Source organism: Gouania willdenowi, chromosome 7 (genome assembly GCF_900634775.1).
Source record: "Gouania willdenowi chromosome 7, fGouWil2.1, whole genome shotgun sequence".
NCBI lineage: Eukaryota > Metazoa > Chordata > Actinopteri > Blenniiformes > Gobiesocidae > Gouania > Gouania willdenowi.
In genome coordinates, this window is record NC_041050.1 from 17,066,984 (window position 1) to 17,092,270 (window position 25,287).

Sequence of the window (25,287 nt, forward strand, 5' to 3'; positions counted from 1 at the left end):
CATTATAAAAAATGTACCTTGTTTGCATAAAACCAAACTACCAGATATTTTGGTGTTGATCAATCTTAAACATGTAATATATTTATACACTAAAATTATTGCATAAAGATACCGTTAGAAATACAACAAACAAATGCAGTGACAGCAATTGTCGTGTGCATGTGTGTGTGGTTTAGAAGTGTTAAATGTCAGCTTCCTGTGCTAAAACTGAATTACCAGCTAAACGGTGGTTTAGACTCTATATCACTGTTTAGCTGGTAATCCGTTTTTACATATTAGAGACATGTACAAGCATTAAAGTTAGTAGTGCACTGCACTACTAGACGCCCAAACTGCACTACTGAGCAGGTTCTCCACATTCATTGCAGCGTGGACCATTTATTGTGCCCACTGCTTTAATCCCATCTCAGTAATGATCTTTATAGCATGGCCAATGTACAGTTGTGACTCGTGATGAAGTGTTGAGGATCTCTGTGAAACGTGCACGGACATGAATGGTCTGTTTCCAGAAAAGTGCACGTGCTGACCGTGGTGCTTGCTTGCGTCACTACATCTTGTTTAGGCCGGTGTCACGGACTGAGTTTACTTCAGTACTGAGAATGTCTTACAATCTGCTACATACTGAGATGTGGCCCTGCTGGTATAGCCATGCGCAATGTCATACAGAGATTGCTGTACTGATTTTAAAAAAAGCTTAAAACATCACATCAGTTGACCATCAATAAAAAAAAATCAACCAATGATAAAAAAAAATGATTGTCATGATCAGATTGCTAATTTATATGAATACAACAGCTTATTACTGTAAAGTTAAATTATATATTATAGGTGTTGTGTGCATATACAATTATTTTACTATTTAATTAGTAAAAAAATAAATAAAAATGTATCTCTACTTTACATGTTAATCATGTTTTTGTTTTGTTTTTTTTCTACAGTTGCTTATTTGACATTATAAAAAATGTACCTTGTTTGCATAAAACCAAACTACCAGATATTTTGGTGTTGATCAATATTAAACATGTAATATATTTATACACTAAAATTATTGCATAAAGATACCGCTAGAAATACAACAATCAAATGCAGTGACAGCAATTGTCGTGTGTGTGTGTGTGTGTGTGTGTGTGTGTGTGGTTTAGAAGTGTTAAATGTCAGCTTCCTGTGCTAAAACTGAATTACCAGCTAAACGGTGGTTTAGACTCCATATCACTGTTTAGCTGGTAATCCGTTTTTACATATTAGAGACACATGTACAAGCATTAAAGTTATTGTCACTCTGATAGATATATGACTGGTATTATTTAGAGTATTTAATATATTACCTTGTGGTTGGTTGGTTGGTAACCTGAGAACAAAATGTATCCTTCACATGCTGTTTTTTCTTTGACTCTTCACACGTGATTGAAGATGTTTAAAACTATGGACACCCAGTGTAGCTTGGTCACGACTTTTTTTTTTTTTTTTAAGTCAATAACAAAATTAGGTTTCTGGTTATTATTAGACTGTAACAATATCCGTCACAGTGATTTAGAGTCATTTAATCAGGTAACACGAAGCAATAAATGAATGTTAATAACAAGAAGATAAGGGCCGATTTAAACACTCACGTAACCAAAGCCAGTATTTCACAGGTGATCACTTTTATGCTACAACACCTGTTCTGACAGCTAGCCCGGATACTTGCTAGGCTGCTAGCTGGTGTTGACATCATGGCTGCCTGGGAATCCCAAAGTAGAGCGGCTGAAGGAGAAACAGAAAGCAGGGAGGAATGCAGGCTGACACCTGTCACTCACCCGGGGCAGAGGAGAACCGGGGAACCCGAAGTGACGAGGCTACAGCGGCCTCTCAGCCCTCGCTGTCCAGGATGTTTGGCTTTCAGTTAGGCTGTTACTTCAGCGGTGAACTAACTTCCACCATCTTCGCTAGCTCACCGTCATGTGACCGAAACAAGGTGGGGCTCGGGGTGCCCCGCCCCTATGTTGTGTTGCGATTGGACCAGAGTTTTTATTTTATTTTATTTCATTTTATTTTTATTTTATTTAAATTATTGTAGAGGAAGACGCGGGACAGAATATATATATATATATATATATATATATATATATATATATATATATATATATATATATATATATATATATATATATATATATATATATATATACATATATATATATATATATATATATATATATATATATATATATATATATATATATATATATATATATATATGTATATATATATAGTCTGAATATTAATTAATATTAATATTGTCAATATTCAGTTGGGATGTTTTTCTTTAATGATTTTATAATAGGCTTCTTAACAACAGTCCCTCTGAGTGCCACAAGTTCCTGAACTTTGTCTGAACTCCTACATAACATAGGATTGCCATATATTTGCTTTTTCAATCCCCCAATATCTTAATCAAACGCCAAATTGATCATTATGGGATTTATTTTGCAAACTGTACCGCAGCTACAGACATCAGATGGCAGTGTTTCATTACAGATCACGAGTAGCTCAATTGTGACGTATTTATACAATTTTCATCATTATTATATTGATAAGTGTTGCCTTGAGAAAATGTGTTATAAATAGACGGGTTTTTTTTGTTTGTTTATCCAAACAAAAACAAAAAAATAAATAAATAACTGAAAACATATTATTTTGTTGAGTGTATGGTTTGGAATGACAATCAGCGTGTTGTAGTGGTGTTTTATTTTGAAAGAGCTGGTAGTTGGGCAGCACTGCTGAGGCTGGTCAGTGGTGGTCAGAGACAGCATGAGACGATTCACTGCTCGGATCATGTCAACATGGGGACATTTGGAGGAAGAAACTGTCTGACATCTCACACTCAGTCAAGGTAAGTCACAAGTCCACTTTATTCATTTATACACACATGCTGATTTAGGATGGATGGACTCCTGTGGTGGATGGAGGTCTGGGGAGAAATTCATGTTATGGTGCCTTAATAAAATACAAGTTTTAACCATACGTTGAACTTTTATTTATTTATTTATTTATTTATTTATTTATGTAATAATATGTGATAACCAGATTTTATGATGCGAAGTTGTAGAGGAAGTTCATTCCCTTGGATGTTTATCTGCTTCCACATTTGTTTTTGTTTGTGTTTTTTTGTAGCTGCATTTTGAATATATAATAATGCAGAATAAAACATTTCTTGAACTGTTCTTGTTTTGATTCCAGGGGTGGGAATCTTTAAGCAGCTCACGATTCGATTACGATTATCGGGACTGCGATTCGAACATTTAGCACTAAAAATAGAAATAATAACTTTGTTATTACTGTTCTAAAATATGTCATTGTACATTTATGTTATTTTAAACAAAGTGTCTATTGACACAGAAACAAATCAATAGCCTCAGGGACTATGGGTACGTTTTACGCGTTTTCCGGACCTTTTCTACATAAGCCTAATGTGCCTTTATTTTTACACCTCAACTCAAGGATCCTTCCTTCCTCTAACATTGTTTCGAATCCCACTTTAGTAAGTAATTGTTTTTCATTTTAACAGATTTAACACGGCAAAATCCACCTTTAAAAATACATATACGAAAAAAACAAACATTTTAGGGTATTTCCTGCGAGGGTTAGGGTTAGGGATAGGGGTAAAATAAAAGGGTTAGCGGGGGAGCTAAAATAAATATGAGTTAAAATAAAACTGACGGAACTTTACGTCACTATCGCGTCACGTTTCCGTATAAATAGCCATGGAAATTTTTGATAAAGGTTCCATTTTTCTGACCCATTTTGTTGAAATTGAGTCAGGGGAACCACTGTATCAGTGCTACTGGGGGAATCTTGTGGCTTTACTAGTACTACTAGTGAGATTGTGAGTGTATTAAAACATCACTAGTAAAGCTTTGAGTTTTTACTAGTAACACGTTAGTACTTGTAACACAAAATTGTATTCGAGTAGACCATTTTGCTTTACCAGTAAGGCCTACTCATACACTAGCATATGAAAAACCTTTATTAGTTAAACATAATTTTTGTTTACTAATTATTGTTTACTGAGCAGGTTAAATGTTTGGAACAATACACAAAAAAAAAAACATTCCCTTTGGCACAACACTACTGTGAGGGTCTGACAGTCATCTAATAAGAAATGAATAGTAATTAAAAATTAGAGTAACAACAATAATGATTATGGTAATAATGATGATAATGATGATATTATAATATCAATGATGGCAATACATGCAATGACTTTAATACAGTACATAAATTAATTAAATTTAAAAAAAAAAAGCATGCATATAAAATAAAATTAATTTATTCATCATCTGACCTGTTCCTGTTCAGGATTGTGGTGGGAGTATTTTTTAAAATTTTTTTTTAAAAGAACATTCAATTTATTTTCTTCCATCCCCTTATTCTCTCCCCATCCATCTCTCTGTCTGTACCCTCTCCCTTTCCCTCCTCCCCCTCTTCCTTTTCCTTCTTTTCCATATATCAATACATTCTATTTTCTCAACCCGTGTATCGGCACCCAAAAGTGGTTAGCCGACAGATTTTCTGTTGGCTGTAGGCATTTGGCAGAGCTAAGAAAAAGAACAGCTTTTGCGTTTTCACTCTATGGGACTCAGTGTAGCGGAAATAGGTTGTTAAACAATCTTTTCAAAGTGTACAGTTTCCATATTTACTGACTGATCAAGTGAAAGTCAGCTATTTCAAAGTACTCAAATATTATCTGCTACTAGGGATGTAATGATTCACTCAACTCCCGATACGATTTGATTCACGATACTGGGTTCACGATTCTCGATTCTCTTACAATGTATTTTAAAAAAGGAGACTGTTGACAAATGATGACTGAAAAATGTTCATTTTTTTTCTTCGAATATAAAATTAAAAATACTGTACTATTTTCATTTATCTTTCATAGTCAAAAGAAAGCCTTGATAAACTATGCAAAACAATGCAATTTAATTAAAAATAAATCCTGAAATAAAGAAATAGCACAAATGAAGAAGCAGCCTATTCATTTTTTAATTCCAGATCTACAGTAAACTATGAAAAACTGCATAATAGGTCCTTTTCTTTTTAAAAGTGTAAGTGAAAATGTATTTTGTGCCTAATTAACAATTGGAATTTAAAACAAATCCCATATAAAGAAATAATATAAATAAATTATCTCCAGATAAATTCAAACAAAACAGAAACTCTGATCATCGCTCCTGATAAAAAGATCCCTGTGATTAAAAACTCCCTTGGTGATCTGGGCTCATCTGTTGAAACCAGCCTCAGAAACCTTGGGGTTGTGTTTGATCAGTCAATGTTTTTGGAGGGTCACTGTTGTCAACTGACTAAAAACTGTTTTTACCACCTGAGAAATATCTCTAAAGTGAGGCATCTGTTATCAAAGTCAGATCTCGAACTGGTCATACACGCATTTATATCATCACGCATTGACTATTGTAATTCTGTTCTCACTTGTTTTAATAAGTTGACCCTAAACAGACTCCAGATCGTTCAGAACGCTGCTGCCAGGCTTTTAACTGGTGCTCCCAGAACATCCCACATTACCCCCATTCTTTCTACTCTGCACTGGCTCCCAGTTAAGTTTCGAATAGTTCTTACATGCCGAGCGTTACATGGTCAGGCCCCTGAATACATCTCAGACTTGTTGTGCCCCTACACTTCAGGGCAAAGCCTTCGGTCTTCAGGTCAGGGTCTCCTAAAGATCCCAAAAGCTAAATTGAAAACCAGAGGAGACCTGGTGTTCCAGGCTGTAGCTCCCAGACTCTGGAATAACCTGCACCAGTTTCTCCGGGAGCTCAACTGTGTGGACACTTTTAAAAAACTGTTGAAGACTTCACTTTTCAGAAAAGCTTTTATTTAACTGGATTTTAAATTTGTATTATCCTTTAATGATGCTGCTCTTATGATGTTTATGCACCCATGTTTTATTATTCTATTATGATGTTGCACTTGTATTTTCAGCTCTGTACAGCACTTTGTGATTTTATCTGCAAAAAGCACTTTATAAATAAATTACTTACTTACTTACGTAATAAACAAACTATGGCTTTCATTACCTCTCCCTCTTGTTTCTCCCTTTCCTCTCTGTGCTTCTCTTACCTTGGATTTCACATGTTCTTTCTTTCTCACTTCTTTCATTTTGTCTTGGGGAAGTCAAAATGCTTCCACACTTCTGATTTAAAACACGGTGGTGCGTCCTGAATTTCAAATTCTAATTAGATAATGCCCTTTGCTGCGATTCAGTTTCAGAGTATGATGTAAACCGTGACACCTTTGAATCGATTTTTAACTGCCTCACGATTAATCTTTATATCCCTATCTGCCACTTTTTCCACCCACAGAGTTTCAAAGCGGTATTCCCTGACACATTGCTATCACACTAGCTTCCTGCTTGACCTTTAAAAAACATGAGGAATACATCTTAAAGCTGATTGGCTCACAGTGCGTCCATCCATGGGAAAACCACCACCTATACCCTCAGACCTGTGACCCAATTTGTCTTCTGACTGGGGCAGTCTGCTCTGCCAAGCAGCTATGAGTATTAACAGTATTAATGGGTGTTTTGACTGCTGTTTTAGTCTCAGCCCTCCTCCTCCTCAACTGGCTTTGCAGTTTCTGTAACACAAACAAACCTCCCAGTTAGTGATGGGTGATATTATTGGCACACAGATATTATCTTCTGATATTTGCCATAAAATGTAAAATTGGTCGACATTGGCATTGGCTTGTGTATCGATTTTGACAAACCAATATGTGCAGTTTGAGAAAACACACATTTTTTTGTTACGAAAGTTGCACAAGTATTCTATATTATATATTAATTATATTTAATGTTTATTCATTGAATACAGCCTGTGGGCAGAGGTGTAAAGAGTACTGATTTATCCTACTCAAATAGAAGGACTGTTACTTGATTAAATTTGTACTCAAATACAAGTAAAAAGTAGCTCAATTAAATAGTTCTCAAAGTAAAAGTTATTAGTTACTTTCGCCCCTGATGTTTATTTTCCTTAATAAATCTTGCTACAGTTTCCTTGCATACAGTAAATATCTCATGTATAAACTTAGAAAGGAAGAGACCAAATCTTACACAATTTGGACTTCCACAAAGCCATCTGTATAAAATGAAAGGTTTGTCGAAATGTGTACAGTAATTATATATTTTTTAGATAAAATAACAAATTACATTTTAAATAAAAAATTCTCAGGCTCTAAGTATAGCTAAAACTCTAAAACTGAAAAAATAGCTGGTATTCAATGCTGTTTTGGCGCCCATTACTTTTAATCTGGTTGGTCGGCTATGATGTGAGGATGTGTGAAAAATAGTGGCATTTTGGCAAATAGCTAATATCAAACACATCTCTACCCCAGCATGAGAAAGAGTTTGTGCTTACTATAGACACATCAAAGATTATATGTTGATTACATTAATGATGTATGTAAATGTAATAAATAGTAAGTTTAATTGCAAAGACATTTATAGAATTTTTAAAAAAATCATTGAACATTTCCACTAGTCAGTAAAAAAAAAAGGCGAGATGAAGTTGTAACTTTGTTGTTCTCTGGGGAAAACTGAGGAACAGAAGAAAAAGTACGAGGCTAAATGTTTTGGTGGTGAACTGGTGTCAGGCTGATCTAGGAACTGTGTCAGGGTGTGCTGACTGCGTACTGACTCATGGGGGACTCGTGGGGAGTGGGGGGGGGGCATCATTACTATCTTACTGGTGCCGTTTCCCCAAATCTAGTTCTTTGGTGTACAAACCCTCTTGTGGTTGTGGAAATAAAAATTCCCCTTTAGCCCCTGAGACAAAGAAAAAACAAATGAGGAATGTTTAAATAAGACCATGGCAGAGCTCCAGGCTGGAGGAGCTATTTTTGTGCTGAGCTATGGGAACACTACCAAGCTTGTATCTAATCAGTCATTCTCGGACAGCTCGGACGCTGTAAATCCTGGTGTTACTCATGTCCCAGTGGTTTTTGGTGATTTAGAGAATCTTATAAAGTAAAGAAACAAAAGTCCACATTCTTGAATCCCTACAATTTGGGGAATTGATTGTTGGGAAAAACATGTATTGCATGTACATACTCTGTAGCATTATAAAGGGGTATATTTATGGGTGCAAAGTAAAATAGCGTGTGCAATTTCCCTGGTTTAATTCTATGAGACATGTGCATGATAAATGTGTTTGCTTTTTTTACTCATTTTCATTTTTTTTTGATTTGGTGTATTTTTCTGTAATGTGTGTTTTTTGGAGTCATTATGTGTTTTTTTTTGTATCTTTCTGCTGTCTTTTTGTATAATTATTGTTTTTTGTTACCATTGTAGTGTGACTCTGGAGTCATTTTGTGTATTTTTGTATCTTTTTTGGTGTAGTTTTGTGCATTTCTGTTGTCATTTTGTGTATTTTTTGTATAAATATTTAGGTTTGTGTATTTTGAGTAATTTTCATATTTTTTTGTCGTTTAGTGTATTTTTCTGTAATGTATGTTTTTTGAAGTCATTTTGTGTGTTTTTGGAGCCTTTTTGTATATTTTTGTGCATTTCTGTTGTTGTTTTATGTCCTTTTTGTATAAATATTGTTTAGTTTGTTGTTTTACGTCATTACGTGTACTTTTGTACTTTGTGCATTTTTTGTACAATTATTGTTTTTTATTGCCATTGTAGTGTGATTCTGGAGTCATTTTGTGTATTTTTGTATCTTTTTTAGTGTACTTTTGTGCATTTTTGTTGTCATTTTGTGTGTGTGTGATTAGATTTTAATTGCATAAACTTTTCTCTCTGGTTAATTTAAAGATTAAACTATCAGGAGGGGATGGAGCGATTGGTAATGTTTCCTAATGGAGACATTATGCTGATGTGCTCTGTAGGATTTTCAATGGTCACCCTAAACTTGTGTATGTTTAATCCCAGCTGTGTGTATGTGCGTGTGTGCCTATGTTGACCCTGTGTTGACTTGGTAACCTGCCTTGCTCAATAAGTCTGCCTGCATTGGATCAAGCACAGGGAGGAGAGTTGGACCTATGACCTCCAGCAGCATCATCTTTAACCCAACCAACATTGACCTAAATCTCCCTCACCTAAATGGATTGTTTGCAGCACCTGGTCACAATGAACGTTCCTTCCCTGTCCCTTTGTGTTAGCATAACAACTGACTTATTTTTACCCCGTTTAGCTCACGGAGGAGGAAGTGTGTTTGCAGGAAGACTGTGAGAAAGATAATAGTGTCCTCCATTTTGCATGTAGACAGAGGAAGGGTCAAGTGGCTTCACAATCCATCCCATTGAGAGATAAAATAAACAGAGGAAGATACGTGAGCACACACACACACACACACACACACACACACACACACACACACACACACACACACACACACACACACAGTGCGTGACCTTTGAGACTGCCGGGGCTTGGAGAAAAGTGGAGATCTGAGAATGCTGTCAGTGCTGAACTATAAAGGTAATTCAGACACATAGACGAAGTTGCCGTCTTTTGAGCGGAATTCTTCAAAAATAAGCAAAATCATACCAAATGTCATCCAGTGTGTGAATGTGGTTGTATAACTTAATACACGAAGCTGCGCAATCTGGTCAGCCTCGAAAATGAGATGTTGCATCTTAAAGCTGTTATCCGGAGTTTCTGAGAAACGTCTCGATGTCCCGCCCTAAACAGCCTCACTTCCTCTCCCTGCCTCTGCCAATCTACCGGAAGCCACGCCTCTACTTTTCTGCACGTGCATTGCAGAACATAACAAGGTCGCATCGGGTCACATTGATTTAGGTCTATGGGTGAGGTAAGAGCCAAAATCATATTAACCTGTTTGCTGTTGTGACGCGCGGCCTTGGTTCCGTGCACAGTTCTATACTCACTTTGATTGACAGTCTCAAAAACAGGAAATCGAAGCCTATTGGCTGGGCTCACTCGGCGATTGTTTCCATTTGTATTGGGGTCTATAGGACGAAGGAGGGACTTATATACATTAATGTATATGAATGACCACCAGCAGTAGACCATAGCAAAAGAGTTAGGTATTTTTTCACATTTCAAAAGAATCATACACAAACATAGATTTCTCAGAAACTCTGGATATCAGCTTTAAGGGGCTTTCCACGAACACATTTCGTGGAAAGCCCCACGAAATCAATCAAATTCAATCAATCTATACATTTGGTGATCGGCCGAATGGAGCATCCCTAATGTAGGAAATCAATAGAGGTTTCTAAACAGGGGTGTACATAACTTTTTTTTGGTCTGCTCCTCAGAGGAGTAGCTTTCTTTAGACATGTTCTCGAACCACCTCAGAATGGAGTAATAAGTGTATAATGTGACTATCCTTTGTTTGTTTTTTTATTTAAATTGATTATAGATAAAAGCAGCACAACAACATCTTCTGTTCTTTAAATCCATGTAGAATATGAAGCTTTGTAATTAAATAAAATGACTGAAAACTAAATTTGTCAACACTGAATTCCAAATGAAACTAGAATGTTTGTATTTCCTGAAGAAAATGCAAGTGAGGATGCATAGCTGAAACATACACCTATTTGGGTGCTGGGGAAAAACCTGATGTCATCCACCAATCAGGAGCCAGCATCAGTATAATTATCACCAGTTTATCTGATGATCAGTTTATGTGGTAACCAGTTTATCTGGTGATCATTTCCATGGACCAGTTTACCCAGAAGCCACTAGTGATCCGCCTACCTTTGCCCTCCCCCAATTCAATTCAACTTTATTGATGACCCCATCCGAGCACCCCTCAACCCCATCAGCATCACCAGTTTATGTGGTGATCATTTCAATGAACCAGTTTACCCAGCAGCCATTACTGCGTAACCCTCTCTTCAATGGCTGGTGAACCTAGTCTAACTCTTGACACTTTAGTCAAAGTTTTAGTATTTTGCCACTACATATGGAAGAACATGTTTTGACACTATTTTATTAAAAGACACTTTTTGCATCACTTATTTAGTTTTACACTCATCTGCCATTTTACCAAATAGCCCAGAGAGAAGAAACCTAATGGGAACTCACTGGCCTTTTGGCCAAAAATAATAGTACACAAACATCTGCTCTCTGACCGTGAGTGGAGAGTGCAAAGGAACGACTGCTGTAGCATAAACTTCCTGTCCATGGTTTATGAGAAAATAAACACAAAATAGATGCATAATTACAGAAGCATTTCAGTGCAGATTATAAACACAACACTATTTTCATGGTTCACTGTTCATTGTATAAATGCAACCAATGCTGGGTCATATTCTACCACAGTGGGGTCACAAAAAGGATCACATCAACATTCATGATGTCAACATTTGATACAATATTTAGTCTGAGCACTGTTATGAAAATCTTCAAGCATACACTATATGTATGATAAAATAAAGTCAAGAAAGGACCAAAAGATCTTTTGTGGAGTTTTTCCAGAGCTCTGGCATGAACAAAAAGGGTACATACAATAAATGCAGAAAAGAACAAAGGGTTGAATCTTATTTTCTTGTCGTTTTGTGCCTTATTTGTGAAACTTTGTGAGTTGTTTTCAGTCATATTGTGTATTTTTGTTGTTGTTTTGAATATTTCTCTGTTGTTTTTGTGAGCACCTGTAGTTATTGTCCTGTTGTGTAATTTTCTGTCATATTGTATCCTTTTTGGAGTAATTTTGTGTATTTCTGTCATTTTGTGTGTTTACTTTAGGACAAAAATAGTAATAAGTGTCAGGGGCCCAAGTCAGTTCCAGTCTATTTTAGATATCAAATCAACATGACTTGTGATTATGTGTTGTTGTTTTTTTAAAAGCTTAACGATAGCTTTGTTTATCTTTCAATTTTAGAGACATGTGGAGGACCGTAACACTCTCACTGATTGTCACATTGGCACTGGGCACGGAGGTGACTATGAATTAAATGATCAATTAACCAGGAAACTTCATCAATCATGTGTTTTAGCAATCTAATCTATTACTTGCAATGGATCTCAGGATCATGTGTCACTGGAGGCAGCTGAAGGAGTTCTGGTGGAGGAAGTGGAAAACTCAAGTGACATATCCACTGTTCTCGGAAAGTCAAGACGTCAGATCCTTACTGCTCAGTTCGAGTGCTACCTCAAGATAATCCATAATCCACCACGGAGTGAAGAAGGTGATAATATATTCCTTACATCTGCATTGATGCCATGTAAGCCAGAGGTTCTCAACTGGTCTCACCCTGCTGGGACCTACATTTTGCCACGGTCATTAAATCGTCACCCACTTTTTTTTTAGAATTGCTGTTGAAAACATACATATAAAGTTTCTTTCAAAATAAAAGACAAGTCCAACATGATAGACATTAAAGGGGCAGTATTATGAAAGAATCACTTTATAATGGTTTGTAAAGTTGAAAAAGTTCTGTTTTCTCCCTCTCTTGTTATTCCACATTTTGTTATAAGTCAACTTCAAATGGCCAAGTTCAATTTTTCTTACTTTGTGACATCACAATGCGGAAACTCCTCCTGACAATCCTGGCTCCTCCTACCCTATAAGAATGTGAGCTCATCCCTCCCAAACTACCTCAGAGTTAAAACAAACACTGTGGTTTAATAAAGAATATACACTGTACTTTACTGTCATATAGGTAAAGCTACATATACAAAATGTGTTCTCTGCATTTAACCCCTCCCTGAGGAGCAGTGGGCAGCCACGGAGCAGCATCCAGGGATCAGTTAGAATTATTATAAGGGACTGATCAACATCCCATAGTGATGGACTAGGAAGATTCGAACAAGTGAGCCAACGATTACATGCCTGCTCCTTTAACCACTAGTCCCTTTATTCACAAATAATATGTTTACGTTCAGTATATAGATTATCCAGTGTATCAATAATCCGAAGCGCAGTGTGAGCACTCACAATCATTTCCACTTTTAGTTGCCGTTATACCGCCTCGTATTGCCTTTGACATGAAATGACGTGTTTGTGACCCGATGCGATGCAGCGGTTGAATAAAACAGCAGACTATCGTCTTAAATGGACTACTCCTGTGGTTATAAGAGGTGAGGATGACAAGAAAGTGATTTAGCAGCTTAACACTTCGGTGAGTGTTTGAAACAGATGACTCATATGTCAGTTTACGCTGCTGCTGCTGCCGCCACACTCTGAAGCATCGTTTGTCAGACTCACAATTACAATAGCCGCTTAAATAGCCATGTGTTTTTTAAAGTGGTGACTGAGTATCAAATATGTTGCTGGTGCAAAGCAAACAATAAATGTTAGATGGAAATTTTCCGATTAGCGACTTTTACAAAAATCATCAAACAGCTTTTTTGAGAGCAGTAATAATATTTTCCATTCGTTCGTTTTGATACCGAGCACTAGCTACGGCAGTTGTCAAAACACAAGGAAGTTGAGCACAAGAAACGAGGGACACCAGTTGATTCAAATACCAACTCTGGTTCATTTAATCAGAGATGTTCAAGTGCTTGTTGTCATTTTAATTCACCAGTTCACCAGTCATGTGAATTCATGCACCGCTCCTAATGGCCAGCGGGCTTTTCTACAACATCAATCAGTCCACAGTGGCCACTACCAAAAAAAGGCAAAATCCCATATCATGCAATTTTTCACCCATCTCCATTTGTTCTAAGAACCCCAAAAACATAGTATTTGAGGTTTATTTTCCCAAACTTGCCTGTTTTCCAGAGTTTTAGCCTCTGAAAAGTCATGTTCTGAGCAACTCAACACAAACGAGCTGATTTGCGTCCTACTTATGCATATTCATGAGTGGGCGTGTCTATAGACGGGACACTGACTTCCTTCTCCCCGCACGATGACGTAGGGCCACTCCGTAGCCAAGCTCATGCTGCTTTATGAACACGAGACAGAGCGTGGGGGCGGGGCATTCACTGGTACATACATAGACTGTAGAAAATAGACTTTTTGCTTGAAATTGAAGCCGTAAACCTGTAAAACTTAACTAATGATTATTAACCAATCACGTCTCCCTGTCTCCCTGCTGCTTCTTGACCCCTTGCGTGCACTAGCCCACACTCTAAGCATGTCACCGGTGACATAGTTTTTAGTCAATTTTTTTAACTTATATGATGATAAAGTTTAGTGCTTACTTACCGCTGAATGAGACATGAGACGACAAAGTTTCTACAAAATACAAGCGATGAGCTTGTTAGAGCACCGGCGCCTGTGCATGTGGGTGGCTTTAGAGGGAACACAGAGGCGAGGGGGCGGATAAAAGCAAATCACTCGGAAGGATGCTACTTTCAAAATCATGATAGTTTTCGAAAATTACCTACCCTGCCTTTAAGCTACTTCTGCTAGTATAATTTAATTATTAATTTAAACTTACTTATTGTCAGGGTTTGGTGTAGGCAAGCGTAACAGTTCAAAAGAACATCATTATTGTTTACCGGTAACTAGACCAAATAAAGGACAGAACTTACAGGAGGGATCCAGGAATCATGATGACAATACACCAACAAGTGCACAGAGGTCAAACATTCCTATAAATAGTGAAGGGGAGCTAATCTGAGGGATGTGAGCCTAATCACTACTCACACACATACCCACGGTGACCTGAAACACAGTAGGAGCTCAACCACAACAAGACAGATAAAAACCAGCAGAGCAAAACTAAAACAGAATCAAGGTTAAGCACAACTGAAAGACTGCCCCACTCTTCAAACACAAGGTAACTCAATGTTCTTTGGAGACAATTTAAAAGGCAACAAAAACTTTTATAAAATGGCAACATTGTTAGGATTTAATGAATCCATGGGTTTAGCTACTGATTTATTTATTTTTTTGACTTAATGTGCCACAGCACAGCTAATATATTTTAAAAAATGGTCCATGGCACACCATCAAAGTTGTCATACTAACCTATTGCCAGCTATTAGCTTGTGGTAGTGTCAGTATTGTGAAGTGTTTAAGGAATTGGTAGCGTTTTTATATTGGCAAAGCTGACTGACACCTTTGGATAAACAAGGTGAAATTGGTGGTTGAAAATCACTGGGTTACACCATGAGTTAGTTTTGCATTTGGATCTTTGAACAGTTTCCATCATTTTGTGTTGGAGGAAGAGTCTGAAATAGATGGGAAGAGAGGAAGTGAATGAGAAAGAAAGGAAACATGGCCTTTGTTATTTTTCTAGTGCCTGCTACTCCCAGTCAGTAGCTCACCTCCTTTGGAAGGTTACACAGAGCTCAGTTCCTCAAAATGCCACAGCGCAGACTGGCACTGCCTGGTTTCCGTCTATTGTTGACAAGCTTGGTGTAAGCCAACTTTAAAGATAGTTTGTGGTTCTCAAACTTTTTTCCTGTGGTGTCCCATTTGAAGAATGAAAAATGGGCAAAATGGGCCACAAACGTAGCCTCTATTTATTATTATGTTTTTGTTTGTTTTAAAAAGGAAAAAATGGGAATACTCTATTTCAAAACTAAACATTTTTAGAACAGTAGAAATAAAGTAATAAATCTGATTTATTACAGATATCATCAACTACAATAGACAAGGTAAACATTTTTGCATGAAAACATGACAAACTGTAGCACTGTGAAGGACACTGAGCATAAAAGCAGAATTGGCTCTAACTGTTGAGAGAAAATGTAAAAAAAAAAAAAAAAAAGCCTGACAGGAATAGGCTTAAAAACAATGATATAATGGTTCCTTGTACATAAATATGAAAAAAAAAATTATTGAGTCACAAGATATTTTCAATAATAATAATCATAACCTTAAATCTAATTTTAGCCTTTAATAATTATACAAAATCCCTATATGATATTCAACCATGTAATAGGTTTCTACCATGAGGTTTGAGTGTCAATGCTCATACATATCTCTAATGTGTGCTCCCCTGCAGGCGATTACTGTAACCGCACATGGGACGGCTGGCTCTGCTGGGGAGACTCAGCTCCTGGGACGGTAATGCAGATGTGTCCTGAGTACTTTAAGAACTTTGATCCTGGTGGTGAGGAGCACAGATGCACACCTCTTTTGTAATCAGTACATGGAGGAGAAATCTATTTCACAGACAAGTGTGAATTGTTTTCACAGAAAAAGTGACCAAGGTCTGTAATCCTGATGGTCAGTGGTTCCATCACCCAGAGACCAACAGAGTCTGGTCCAACTACACGCAGTGTGAGGCCTACACTGAGGACAAGCTCAAGGTGAGACATTATGGAAGGTGTTTGATCTGTCAACCAGTAAGCAATGTTAAAATCCCCTAAAATTCAATGAAAATGATTGATTCAGGTTCTCCATTGTGTAAATATAGCAGCAGTTTAACAGACTTAAACAGACTTCTAAAACTTTTGAGACAGAGATTCCTTGCTTTTATAGAGAGATATGACTTGCATCCAACACTGCACTGTTAAAGTACTTCACACATTCATATTTCTTTATCATAAACATACAAGTTTATTTGGTTGTGTTAGAAAACAATCTTGACAATAAAGTTTAATCTTTATAGATTGAACAAATCAGGGTTATGTGGAGGGTACAGAGAGATTAGAAGTCAAACCCTCTTATTTCGTTGGCTTGATGTGCTTTTTTTTTTTATTTCTGAATAAAACATTTTCTCCTTTTGCAGTTAACCCTCATTGTGTACTACCTGGCTATGGTTGGTCATGGTCTCTCCATTGTCTCTCTAATTATTTGTCTGATCATCTTCTCTTATTTCAAGTAAGTACTCCATAGGAAGATTTATTTTTAGATATTTTTTGTTTGTTTAAAGGTAAAAAGAAATGTATTTGACGTCATCTTCTTCTCTTTGTTTCAGGAGTCTTAGCTGTCAGAGAATCTCCCTCCACAAGAACATGTTCCTCTCCTTCATCTTGAACTCCATCGTCACTATCATGTGGCTGTCGCTCACTGTGGTCAGCACTGAAGCCTTAAGTGCCAGCAATCCTGTGAGACTCCATAACTAGGGATTGACTGATATGGATTTTTTAGGGCTCATGCCGATATCGATTTTTTTTCCATCAGCCTTAGCCAATCATCGATACTGACTGCCGATTTTCTTGGGTCGATATTTGGAGCAGATACTACTTTTGATCCTTCAATTTACATCACAAAAATTACACGTCACACGTTACATCATAAAAATTACACACAAAATTGTACCATGTAATTACCATTACATGGTACAACTCTCAATTTAAAAAAAAAGGAACATTTATTGAAATTAACAAAAGTGAAGTAGAACGACAACAAGTAAAAAATATTTAACAAATATTAAAAACACATGATGTAAAACAAGAACAAGTCAAAACTATTTAACAAATATTAAATAATGTGAATTGGCAAACGCAAAAGCCCGCATTGGCCGATACCGATACACGTAAAAACCGCAAAAATCGGCCGATATATCGGCTGATGTATCGGTCTATCACTATCCATAACACTATCACTCGTCGACTCGAGCGACTTACAAAACAGTACACAAAGAAATTCAAAGTCAATTGGAACATAAATCACAGTAAAGCACATGCACTAGAAATCGGTACAGGAGTCTGGATTGGAGAACATGCATAACTGCAAGCGTGTAAAAAAAAACCTCTTAAACGCTAACGGAATTAAAGGGCCCTTGGTACGCTAATGAGGCAAACAATTAGTTAATCAAGGTTATTTTCAGAGTGTGTCATCCAACAGGTGTTAGAGGACCCAAATGCAGAGTGAGGAGGCAGGAGTAGCATTCATAAAACCAATAGTAACAATTTATGTGAAGTTTTATACATAAGGCATTTTTTGGGCAAGGTGGAGGGATCTAGTGGGGTTAGGTTGGGTTAAGGTTAGGGTTAGGGTTTAGGGTAACAAACAACACCTAATGACAGCCTTCATGACACATTATTTATGATAACGACAGGTGTCACGTCATAATAATGACAGCATAATGTCAGCCTTATGTATAAAACCTCAAGTGAAGTGTTACCAGAACCAATCCATGTTTTAATGATGAATCTGAAGTACAAAATAAAGACTTAAGGCTGCGTTTGTCAGATTATGTACACAGAGGGTATGAGCTAAAGTTGAGTATTGTCAGAATGCTAGTTTAGGATCACTTTTGAGGGGGATGTATAGATTTAGTAAATGTTTAAACACACACACAGCTTTGAAGGGAACAGAGAGAACCACTGTTGTCAGCACTCGTGTAAGTTATATAATGTTTCGCCTTCGACTGTGAGTGAAGACACAAGCAGGATCACCTGAAAGCACAAGAAAATGACAACCTGAACTAGAGCTATAGAAGCTGCACAATTACACATAAATAGGAAGTGAAGCAAAACATTAACAGACCGTGACGGGGAAATGTCTCGTTAAACTTCAAGTCATCAAGGCATCATTCATTGAAACAACATTGCATTCAGAGTTCATATAGTTCAAATTCAGTTATCTTTACATAGCACCAAACACGACACGGTCATCCCATGCCATTATCAAATCAATTTTAAACAGTTTTTTTTTCATGAAAAAAAGAAAAAAAACATTTACAGCCTGTTATAGTTCTATGTATAGCTTACACAATTTGAAAAAGATGATACCTGAGTTAATCATACAATGATTATATGATTACAATTTCTATGACATGGCCAAAGTATTCAGTTGCAAGCACCTGGAACTAAAATGTCTAGAGATGAACTTAAAAAGAGATGGTTTCCCTGTCATTTTTATTTTACGTTCTTAGAAAATTAGAATGTTGACAGCATGCCCACTGTGTGCATGACTGTTTTTCAGACATGCAATCTGCAAGTACATCAAAAATCGTGCCACCTACTTACATTGGGTGGTTTCAATCATGTCTAATCTAATTAGGGTGTGGCATTCTTTAGTTTGAAATGACTTAAATGCTGCGCTCACGGTTTTAATCCATGTTTTTGTGCCTTATTTTAATGCAGGTGATCATTTTTATGCCCATCAGGTGAGCTGTAAGATCCTGACTGTGCTCATGCAGTACACGTCGAGCTCCATCTACTTCTGGATGCTGTGCGAAGGCACATACCTCCACACACGCATTGTCGTGGCAGTCTTTGTGGGAGAACAGCATCTCTTCTGGTACTACATCCTTGGATGGGGTAAATATTAGTCTTTTGGTGCTTTACAGTCTGAGTGCTCCATCAAACACATGAGTGCTCGTATGCTGCTATCTGAAAATCCAAACACTGGAAGCACCACTAAGAGTTGGAATTTTTCTGCTTTGTCTTTCCAAGATTTTTAATGTTTACTGTACTTCACTTTTTATATTGAAATGATCGATTGTAGGCATTATATCAGTAAAAATAAATAAATATACACAATACAAGGACAATTAGACAAACTTTATCAATTAGTGACATTACATTTTGCATATGAGCTTTTTAACCTTTTACAAGTATTACATTTTATTTTACTATTTTTAACCAGTACTGTTTTTCTAAACAGGGTTTTCCGCGTCATATCTTAATGAATTATATTAAATTATTGGTATTTTAATTGCATTTTAACAACAAAATTTTAACATGGTGTTTAACACCATATATAGTATTTCTTATAGTTTTAACAAATGGGGAAAAAAATATTCTTAAGAGTAATATTTTAATGTATTACTATACTTTAATCTCAGGTATTTTAAAACTGTTTTATGCCGTCATTTTTAAGCAATGTAGAGCATTCTAGTTTACTAATTAATGAACTGCGTTCAACTATTTTATCTTAACTTATTTGTATTTCACATTAAACAAAATTAGTTTTAATTATCAGTAATTCTGACACTTGAAAATAAGCTTATTAAATCTTTCAATTAAACAATACATCGAACCCAATAAATATTTCTTGTACTTTGCAATTTACTATTAATCATTAAGCAATATGCCAAACTTTACAAGCAATCCGCTTAAATGAGTAAGACATTCATTCAATTTAAGTGCCCATGCCCAACATTGTAAAGTTCAAGTTTCCCGAGTGTTTTTGAATGCTCCGACGAAGCAACAGAAGTTTTACATAAAACCTGTGGCAATCGGTGTGTAATAATAGAACGCTCTCCTGGTTAGTTCTGGTCAGACTGCCCTAAGCAGACCAGTTACCATTGTACACTGATAGCACACACCAAGGCCTCTGCCTGAGGAGGCTCAGCCATGTTTTGACTACCGCTATCAGCAACATTCCTGGCTGTGATACAGTTAAAGGCGAGTATTTGGGGTGCGCGCCTGGACAAGAAACTGAATCGTGGAAGTCCTAATGTGGTATTGGGTCTCAGAGTCTGGGGTACTGATTACAGAGTGAGATGTCCTGTATAAGGCAGGGTTAGTGGTCCCTGCGGCTTTTGGTCCGTATATAACACGCAAAGGTTTCTGTGTCCGCTCCCATGGTGAGAGTATGAAGAACAAACACAAGGAGGTCATGAGATAAACACAGGATTTGAACTATGAATAGCTGAGAGTGAAATGACTGTATCAGGAGCATTCTCAGTTTGGAACGGGTCTTAGTTAGAGCCATTTGGATTGTGTTGGGCATGAAATGACAGAAGTAGGTCTTAGATGAGTATGAGGTACTGATGCAGGGAGTCTCTCCGGCTAAGTCCAAGTGAAAGTGTGACGACTAGAACAAGACCACTCCCGATTTGGCAAAAGCTGAATTGGCTCTCATTTCGACGACCCTTTAGAGCCGTTTCTTTTCTTTGGCACCAGCTGTGCATCCAAACTCACGGCGCATAACTGTTCAGTCCCAATAAAGGGGAAAGGCCTCTTTCCACTGTAGGCTGCTAAACAAGTGCTGTCTTTGCGCCAGTTCACAACCGTAGGTTAGTCTCATTAAAATAACCAGGTGTGCATACCTACATCTGTTACAGATATAGTTGACTAACCTTATATGGGATGGTATTCATGTTTGTGACTACACAGACTGATTAGATTTGATGTGATCGATCCGTAACACCACATGAGCACGAGTTCTAATTTGCATTGGATTTCGTCCCATGTGACAAAATTACGTTTTTTTTTTTTTAATTGAGAAAAACAAATTTATATTTTGATATAGCTTTGTTATTTTTTTTTAACTATAGTCATAGTCATGTTATTGTCAATTAAAATTAGTCGACGACAGCTATAATGAAAATTACACATATAAAGAAACATAGCCACTGACATGATATTATTAAACAACTAAAACTAAATTCATTATTTTTATATTCAATATGATTTTTTTATTTGAAATTATTCATCAGTTAAAGATAAATTGATCGACTAATTTATTTAATTAATCTATTGATTGATAAGACTAAAAAAGGTCCAATGGAAAAAAACTTTTGATTTGAACTCTTAACAATGAAAGTAGGTAGTAATAAATACATCTAAAATACTATTAATACTATTAATAATGATATAGCTTTTTTTATTGCAATTAAAGACAAAATTAATTAGGGATGTCTAATTAATTGAATTACCATTGTAGTTTTAAGGAACAACTAATGTGCATTTGTTGAGGTTGAGGGTTTGATTTTTTTCCCATTTGTGTTTCTCTCTGAAGGTTTTCCTGTTATTCCTGCGATCACATACGCTGTAGCTCGAGGAATCTTCTTTAACGACAAGTAAGACAGAGCATTACCAATTGCCTTTCCCCCGAAAAAGCTCATTTTCAGACCGACAATCGTGTTTTATTAAATGTCTTCTGTTTCCTTAAACCCTTTGGATATGTTTGATCCGTTGAGAATGAGACTTGGGTAAGATAATAATTGTGGCCTCATCCATCTCTGCCACTATCTGGCATAGAGGAGATTTAGTTTAGTGGTCTTGATGTTTTCAGGATCTGTGATTTAAGTGTGACTGTGCATGTGAGTGATGATGGGGATGTCGTCTGTTCCAGGTGTTGGATTAGCTCTCACACCCACCTGCTCTACATCATTCACGGCCCCATTCAAGCCGCTCTGCTGGTGAGTGATCAGAAGAATTTGACAGATATTGAAATGCCAATATACGTTACTTTGAGCTGCAAAAAAAAAAAAAAAAAAAAAGAATAATAATTTGTAACTGCAGAAAAGCTGTAAAATGTAAATAGAGTTTTTTTTTATTATTATTAAATCATATCATTATAGTACTGCTCAGTGTCAAATAATTCCCTTTCTCTGTTCATCAATCAGGTGAATTTCTTCTTTCTCCTTAACATTGTGCGGGTTCTGATCACCAAGCTGAAGGTGACGCACCGTGCAGAGTCCACGGTGTACCTGAAGGCAGTCAGAGCAACCCTCATCCTCGCCTCTCTGTTAGGAGTTCAACATATCCTGTTCCTCTGGAGACCAGAGGGACGCATCGGCCGCGTCATCTATGACTTCTTCTACCACATTTACGCCCACTTCCAGGTAACAACAGCTAGAAAAAACACGCTTAGAGTCAGATTGACTAAGATCTCAAATAAAGGGCACAAAACGTCTCAGATGTTTGTGAAATACAATTGAATCTGTTGCTTTGCAGGGACTCCTGGTTGCAATCATCTTATGTTTCTGCAATGCTGAGGTACGTATAACACCTGACTTTGCCTGTTTTAATTTCTCTGTTAAATTCTATTTTTAGTTTCCCAAAGGAAGAAGTAGAGATACATTTAAATATTCTATATCAGGGATTCTCAAACGTTGGGCTGGGACCACAAAGGAAGTATGAAGTTTACAAAACTTTACCCACTTCCTTTGGCTATTATATCACATTTTATTTTTATATTTTTGAACAAATTAAATTTAGATCAAAAGTTAAAAGAAGATGCATTTCTGTTCATGGTGTGAAAGTTTGGAATGATCTTGAGGATTTAAGTTAATGAGTTCACTGTCTATGTTAAATAAAATTTGCTCCTATTGAAACAAAAGTTAATAAGCTGACAAATACTGCTGTTATTGAGTTGTTTCTATTGTGTTTTTTTTATATAATGCTGTTTGGTTGTTAAAAATAATGTTGATTCTTTGGATTGTATTGTATATGAAGACAGCCAAGAACAAATAAATAATAATATTTATCTATCTATCTATCTATCTATCTATCTATCTATCTATCTATCTATCTATCATTCTATCATTCTATGCATTTTATTTCTGGGTGTTTTATTTTGAAAAATTCCCACCACTTCTGTTCTTGATGTGAAGCGTCTTAAACAAGCTTGATGTTCGCACACACACAACCAGAGCACATCAAGTGCTCTCTTTAATGTTGTGATGCAGTTGTTCACATAGAATTTCAAAGCGTTCCAATCTGCGTTCTGGAGAATGTCTTCCTCGGCTTTCAGACGCTGTATGCACTTTGTCATCACAGGCACGATACACGAGGAGATGAAGTGCATCAGATGCCTCTCCACAGCTTGTACTTATAATGTACATAGAATAAGGAAGGCAGTGGCTATCCGTACGGTTGTCGTATCAATATACCGACATTCTATCCGTACGCAGCGCCTCTCATTGGCCAGTTTAGGTCACGTGATAAGGTCAGTTATTGGCCAGTTTAGGTCAGGTGATTAAGACTAAACCAAACCGTAAACCCTAACCCTAAAAATGATTGGGATATAGAGTTATAACCTAGCCCTAACCCTAACCCTAAGACGCTATGTACGTGTACTTCGGTAAAAGGAATGTTTGTTTCACCATCAAAAACTACCAAAGTACAGGTATATCCAGTTTATACATGTCATCATTGATTTTTTGGCTACTTATAAAGAAAATGGATTTAATAGAAGATTTTATGCTGTCTACATGGGCCTTATGGGCCAGACTACAACTTTAACTCTCCAGTAGCAAGTGGGTAAGCTTTACCATAAAAGGTTGGGAACCATTGTTTTATATTATAAAGAACAGAAGGAGAAGATCCAAAGTCCCATTTGAATTATCTCTGTTGTTTTTCAGGCTCAGACTGCGCTGCAGAGGAAGTGGTCTCAGTGGAAGTCTGCATGGGGTAAAACTGGTAACCACTTCAACTACCGCAACTCCTCCATCACTGAGAGCAGCCGGGCCACCGTCAACCTGGAGCCTCCTTTCTCTGCTGCTGCTGCTACTGCTGCTGCTCGTGCTGCTGCACCTCCTCAGCACAAAGAGCTGAGCCAGTCCACGTCCCTGGTGCTGCGTAAAAATAATGGGCAAGACAAGAGCACCAACGATTACAGCAACACGCAGGAAACCACTTACATCTGATCCTTTCTGATAGCAGGGAGCTCAGGAGGAAAAAAACAAGTTCAGATGAACTACGGCCAGGCGTTGAATTGCCTTTGAAACAATATATATCACACGACTATGACTATGTTCCGATAAATTTAGAAATTACCGGAAATTATCTCATCAAATTATGAGAGCCATAGTCGTAATCTACGTTGAATTACCTTTGAAACGATATATCAGACGACTATGTTCCCATTAATTTGGAAATCACCAGAAATAAGGGGGTGGGCCCCGGGCCCCATTTAAAAAAAAGGGCTCTGAGAATCTCATCATATTCATTTATAGAGTATTCCTACCAAACCATCTATTGAGAACTAACGGAGGAGTAATCATTTGAAAAATGGGGCCCCCGGGGACCCCCTGGTGCCCTCGTGACTCGTACAGGGTAATGGGCCCCATTCATATATTGGTGTGTGCTAATAATTTGAGTAAAATTTGCAAGGCGAGGTGATATCACTAATCCAAGGATTCGTACCGAGAACCCCACTGACAACGATTACCAACTGGCCTCGCTAACCCTTGCCTGAACACGTTGCTCTCTGTTGAGGCTGAATAACATTGGTGTCAGTTTATTTGCCAATTTTACTTTTGGTTTCTTTAAATCTGTCATGTTTTTGTCACTTTCTCTGAAACAACCAATCACAGATCTTTTGAGAACTAGGGATTAGGTTGCAATGATGGTGAACTTCTACAGCTCCATCATCCAGTCCATCCTCTGCTCCTCCATCACCATCTGGTACGCTGCAGCTACGGCCAAGGACAAGACCAGACTGCAGCGTATCATCCACTCTGCAGAGAAGGTCATCGGCTGCAATCTGCCCTCCCTCCAGGACCTGTACGCCTCCAGGATTTTGAGGTGTGCAGGAAAGATTGTGGCCGACCCCTCCCACCCCGGTCATAAACTGTTTCAATCTCTCCCTTCTGGTAGGAGGTTTCGGTCCATTAGGACCAGAACCTCCAGACACAAAAACAGCTTCTTTCCCTCTGCCACCATCCACATGAACACACCCCAAGTCACCCACTGAACCCCCCACCCGATCACCACCTCCACCAGCTTGATACCATGCTGCACTGTATATATATATTTATCCTATTTATCCTTTATTCTCTATCTATCCG

The 25,287-nt window shown here is 37.3% G+C and overlaps 2 protein-coding genes across 2 annotated transcripts in view; one reads left to right on the plus strand and one right to left on the minus strand.

Annotated features, from left to right (window-relative positions):
* itchb (itchy E3 ubiquitin protein ligase b) overlaps positions 1 to 1,939 on the minus strand; it is a 35,723-nt gene extending 33,784 nt beyond the window's left edge. Inside the window, exon 1 of the mRNA XM_028452332.1 lies at positions 1,797 to 1,939. The gene's annotated coding sequence lies outside the window, so the exon portion shown is untranslated. The remainder of the gene's footprint in view (positions 1 to 1,796) is intronic.
* On the plus strand, positions 1,857 to 24,948 carry calcrl2 (calcitonin receptor-like 2). The gene is made up of 14 exons (XM_028452333.1): positions 1,857 to 1,954; positions 2,719 to 2,872; positions 11,850 to 11,907; positions 11,997 to 12,156; positions 15,871 to 15,978; positions 16,065 to 16,177; positions 16,600 to 16,691; positions 16,789 to 16,918; positions 18,928 to 19,081; positions 21,510 to 21,570; positions 21,846 to 21,912; positions 22,120 to 22,338; positions 22,451 to 22,492; positions 23,860 to 24,948. The coding sequence occupies exons 2-14, from the start codon at positions 2,823 to 2,825 to the stop codon at positions 24,142 to 24,144; spliced, it is 1,539 nt and encodes a 512-aa protein (XP_028308134.1). The 5' UTR covers positions 1,857 to 1,954; positions 2,719 to 2,822; the 3' UTR covers positions 24,145 to 24,948.
* The last annotated feature ends 339 nt before the right edge of the window (positions 24,949 to 25,287 follow it).